This window comes from Trachymyrmex septentrionalis, unplaced genomic scaffold (assembly GCF_001594115.1).
Source record: "Trachymyrmex septentrionalis isolate Tsep2-gDNA-1 unplaced genomic scaffold, Tsep1.0 scaffold86, whole genome shotgun sequence".
NCBI classification, from domain to species: domain Eukaryota; kingdom Metazoa; phylum Arthropoda; class Insecta; order Hymenoptera; family Formicidae; genus Trachymyrmex; species Trachymyrmex septentrionalis.
Genome location: NW_017306049.1, coordinates 164,313 through 169,779, shown reverse-complemented (window position 1 = coordinate 169,779; position 5,467 = coordinate 164,313). Strand labels below are relative to the sequence as shown.

The window sequence follows — 5,467 nt, the reverse complement described above, 5'->3', positions numbered from 1 at the left end:
TTGTTTCAGATTGATTGTGTGAATCCGATAAATCCATCGGCTCTCAATTTATTTCTGAAATATTAATTCAATTTAATTGAATGTATATTAGATAGTAGTTCAACATCTTAACACTCGACCGAAAAGGCGCTTTGTATTTAAAGTCTTAACGAATTCTAGTATACATCAGAGCATCAGAAATAATTGTATGCATGTTATTATTTAAAAAATCGAGCATCGTGTGATTCCATCTTAGTTGCAGATTACAGGATATTGTAAGAAATCTGCTTTCTTTCTCACATAACTTTTTTTACGTCTTTAGGTTTTGTATTAGTTACATTTTGCGATAATTCTCTGAATGATAAAGAGATAGATCGCGCCGAGGAATTTCAACGGGCCTATTTTCGGAAAAATTAATTTTTCAAGACCATATGAAAATTGTCTTCATTTTTTAATTGAATTATGTATTTTTTTAAATATGATGTTCTAATATTCTGCATATAAAAGTGTTGAAGTAATATTATAGAAAAATCAATAGTTTCCAATATATTTTATATTTTATACTAGCATATATTAACGTAAAGTATAAAATATGTTATTATTATACCTTAACATTTTTGTACACAGAATAATAAGATAAATCAATTTCAAAATTAAATTTTCATATAAATTTTTTTTCGTCTGTGAGAAGAAAGAGAAGTAAAAGAAAGATTTTTTTATAATATGCTGCAATGTGCAGTTAAAAGATTGATACAATAATATAATTTTTCTTTTATGCACACAATAATAAGATTAATAAATTGATCTAAAAACAACACATAGTTGCATTTCAAAAGTATTTCATTTTATACTGTTACTTCTTTAATTTTTGATGGTAATACTCGAGTTGAATAAAATAAGATAACTTTGTGACACAATAATGTTTTGAAGTAGAATTAAATTAAATAACTACTATTACTTGGATTGGAATAGAAAGTCTTGATTGGTTTTGACAGGTTATGATATAATTTCTTTTAAGAAAAATTGAAGTCACTTAAATTAGAATAGGAAGATCATTTAATAAGAACACGACGATATATATACTTAGGTTTCATTAATGATAGGTATAAAAATTAAACCTATTACTTACGTTACATTCTTTAATTTAGTATGGGATTTTAATTTGGCACCAATTCTTGATAAATTTTTTATATAAATAATATATAAAATTTTATAAAATTTAACTTGACGCCAATTGTTGGTTATGACTTTATTTAAATAAAGTAAATTTTGCGATATAATAATTTTTGGAAGAAAATTAAAGCTATTATTTGGGTTGGAATAAAAAAACTTTCAATGAGAATACAAAAATATGTAACATGTTATTTAAATCATATTTTGTTATATATAAATTAATAAAGATAATATTTTTTTCGAAGAACGCGTACTTTTTATTTTTTTTTAAATTTTTTAAGTTTGTTTAGCTATCGACACATCTAGATTTCTTTTTTATGTAGTCCTTCAACCGTGAATGATGCATATTATATTGTTTTGTAGGTGACTCGAATCTCCACGGGGAAAGTACGACTAATTCGACATACCTATTTTGAAGCACTTCTACGACGTTGTTCTAGGCTCTCTGAAGAAGGCTTAAAATGAGCCGTAACATATAAGCACATGTAAGCACGCGAAGACTTCGAATGTATGAAATTAGCTTTTTAATTTATTATTATTTTATTTTTGCGCACTAATTTCCGCGTCCGACTTCTATTGCCCTCTATCCTATTATTTGCATTACTTTTATTGTTAGGAAGTCTTTATTATCTATATTGTTATCTACAGAGACAATCATTTTCACCCGCGAACATATTAGAATCTGCATTGATAAAAATTTCGAATTTTAATACAATATTCAACAAGTACAATAATCCACAAATCAGATATCTTGGGATTATTCTTCATTTCATTCTCTGGTAGAGTCCGGGCAATCTTTAATGGTCTCAATAAATTACATGTTTTGTTGAGATCTGTACATCCTTTTATCAATTCTAAAAGTTCTCTATCTCTGAAATAAGATTATATTAATATAATATATGTGCCAGATCGGCTTTATTGTATGCTGTCCCCGTCTGGGCGGCAGGAATGTAGTGACACGTTGACAGAGTGTAGAGAATACAGAACAAATTTCGAAAAATATCCATAATAATCGCAGACGCATCTATATCTGATCTGCATTTAGGATCAAATATGGAACATGTCAACGTTGTGATTACTGCACTAATTTCTCGTGCGTATGTATAATGACAAACAAATTAATCCGTTTATCCGTAATAAGGCCAATAATATTATAGAAGATATTCCGCTTAGATTAAAGCGTGCCGTCTCCTCAAACTTTACTAGATATTACCTTCATACAGAACAAGCAGATCAATAATTACACATTAATTGCTGATCCCGATGATGTATTCCCGCACGCATATTATCGGAGCGAACTATTATGATCTCTTATGGCGGATGGATTGCCTTGTGTTTGGCCTTCTGCATGAAATTTAAATTATTATATTTTTAGTGTACTGATTATTAAATAATTATCTCATATCTTTTCACATCTAGATTGGATTTCTCTCTATACAGTTGCATGTGCTTTCGCATACATTGTCTTAGCATCTGTTTGCCATTATTCGTTAGCTTGATTATTGGATTTTTGCTTGTTATTTTTCTCTCATTACTTGTCTAGTCTCTATTCGGGTTGATATGCATCTATGAGTTGTAATCAAGATTATAGGGTTTTTTTGTAAGTTTTTCCTTATCTTTACACTTTGGATTTTTAATTGTCTTTATCCAATCTATTTTACTCTTGATCTCGTTAGTATCATATAACGCAGATTATGAGCTGTGTTCCTAGGTACTGCAGTTCCAAATTTTAACTGATCCGAAGAAAGAAAAACTAAACCTCGCATGGAAAGCGTATGCATGGACGCAGTGGGTTCTTGGGCGAAGAGGGGAGTGACGGCGCCACGGCGATGGGGGATGAGATGCAGTGAGAGCTAGCTACGATTGATGCGATCTCAGAACTTTAATCTGGGCTCTAGTAATAAAGAAGATCGCTTTGTTTCTGCTTGCTTTAAGAAAGGTAAAGAAAAGCATTTCACATATTCTATATGTAAATAAGATAATCATTAAGATAAGGATTGTTATTTTAGATAGAAAAAGAAGAAAACCATAATGCAGATGTATCTTTTCTTAGTGAGCTTTCTTAGCTCATAACCTGTTGAATTTCGTTACTTGATCCATAGTATTGTAGTAAAATTAACAATGTACAGACTTTATCAGACAATTATTATTAGTCGTACATGATGGCCGTGTTCATATATTAGTGCTAGTTGTCAATACAGTATAGTATATACGTAACGGGAACTATAGATTTTCAGTATTGGCAATCAACTGGCAGTAATACACTAACATGATCAATATTATGCGCTTAATCATTACAATTCTAAAAAGGCACAATAACGTAATCAAGGGAATCGGGAACAATAAAACTCGAAGTCTCGCAGTTTTAAGTGCATCTACAGAATCGATCTTTTCAAATCAACAGTTCTTTGATCAAGGAGAATTTCCGCTCTATAAAAAGAATTTTGCGATTTTTTTACATTTACAGTCAATAGATAAGAAGCATGGACAAATGCAGGAAGTCAGAGGTTTATTATAGTTACAGTTATTTGACAATGTACATTTACATGCAGAAATATCAAAAAATTTTACTGTTTTAGTCTTGTGTATTTTTTGAATATTTCGATCTTGAATATTTCAAGATCCTTCTTGAACTCAGATTTTTGTTATAATACAAAATCATTTGTACAACTATGGTGTACTGTCGAAATAGATGCTGTCAAATACAACAATTCAATTTTCTTAACCATCACGTCCACTATTGCTGAGAAAGTAACTTTTTGTGGAGGCAATTTGAGAGATAATGATATAATGTATCTTTGTTCAAAACAACAGCAAATAACATAAGATGGAAGATTTGTAGGGCTTTAGGAGAGTCAAAAGTAAAAAAATCTTTAGCAAAGTCAAATATAGAGCAACCCAGCAAATGAAAATAGATTAAAATGGATTGAAATTTTTTTCTATCCGAATGCGCGCGCGCGTATTTTAAATAGCAAATACTTTTTTTGGATTCAATTGAATTCAATTATAATAGATTTAATTGGATGCAATTGGATTGAAAAACTGCATTTTCTATTCAAAATTTTCAATTAAACAGTATATTCACAATGCACAGAAAAAGCTAATATTATTTTTAGATTAAAAGGCCTATAGAGATATGCTCCATGCAATTCCTTTAAATGAATAAAAATGCACTCAGGATTGAAAAGCATTTTAACATTCGTGAATCAATATTTCTAAAAATCTGAATCCATTTCAATTTATTTCAATCCATTCTCGTTTGCCGCGAAGTGTGATTTTTTTCGAGAAATATCCAAGCAGAAACAACAAATCATTTTATAATAAATAATAAATAATCAAAATAATATCAAAATTATTATAAAATAATCATTAAAAGTAATTTTTTAATCATTTCCGATTAGATCATTTTGACATTATCGTGACTTATGATTCTGCTTAAGTAGGTATGTGCATTCAGAATTTTTTTCCATTCATAATAAGGAGAAAAAGAAAAGCAACAAAAAACAAAAGAAGGCCAATGTATATAAGGTACTATTACAACATCGAGCATCTCCGCAGAACATTATTGCACAGAAGTTTGAATCTTTAGACTCTTGCGCAATAATCTTCTGCACAGCTTCTTGATGCAAAATGGTAAATTATGAGAGGTTATGTTCTGATAGACACTACTATCCTAACGTATAATGCTGAAAATTTATATTTATTTATATTGTATAGTGTAAACTATAAGATTCCACTATTAATGTGTCTTGTACATTAAATTCAATTTCAGTAAAATTATTAAACATATTACTCTTCAGCTCGACGCTTGACTCTGTCATGTAAAAGCACCTTAACACGTAATCTTTGTAGGAATCGCCAATAAATGCCTTTATGGTTTTTTGACCGATGCGTGCACGCATCGGCAAGTAAGGACCAGAACACTATATTTACACTATAACTAATAGGAATAAGGCTAGGTAGCGGTCATGTGTGAGTTGAAATAGTATTATTGTATAATCAGAATTTGGCGAATGTGGACCAAAAATGGCGGATAAAAAGAGATAATAGATATTGCTTTCTTTCTCGTATGAACGCATATACAGAAAGTGTCAAAATTCATGAAGACAATACCTGAACTCAATCGAGTTGATCAATTGGACGAATGTTCAATTGAAATTTGTTAATTTTCTCTTTGTCTGAGATTTCGGACCGATTTCTAATTTTTTTGATACTAAGGCTTATATTTACTAATCTACTTATACCTACTTGAAAAAAATGTTTTATATATAATTACATAATTATATATCCAAGCAGAACAAGTCATTATGATAGC

The 5,467-nt window shown here is 29.8% G+C and overlaps 1 protein-coding gene across 5 annotated transcripts in view; it reads left to right on the top strand.

Annotated features, from left to right (window-relative positions):
- Positions 1-5,467, top strand: part of LOC108755226 (putative fatty acyl-CoA reductase CG5065) — a 34,285-nt gene that overhangs the window by 6,354 nt on the left and 22,464 nt on the right. For 2 of the 5 annotated variants that reach the window (XM_018498122.1, XM_018498123.1), the window contains exons 3-4: positions 1,516-1,637; positions 2,864-3,091. The exons of 1 other annotated variant lie outside the window; for it this stretch is intronic. In XM_018498122.1, the coding sequence (XP_018353624.1) occupies positions 3,019-3,091 (73 nt within the window). In that variant the 5' untranslated portion in view covers positions 1,516-1,637; positions 2,864-3,018. Of the gene's footprint in view, positions 1-1,515; positions 1,638-2,828; positions 3,092-5,467 lie in introns of all 5 variants that reach the window. 2 more of the 5 variants (XM_018498126.1, XM_018498124.1) reach the window with 2 other exon arrangements.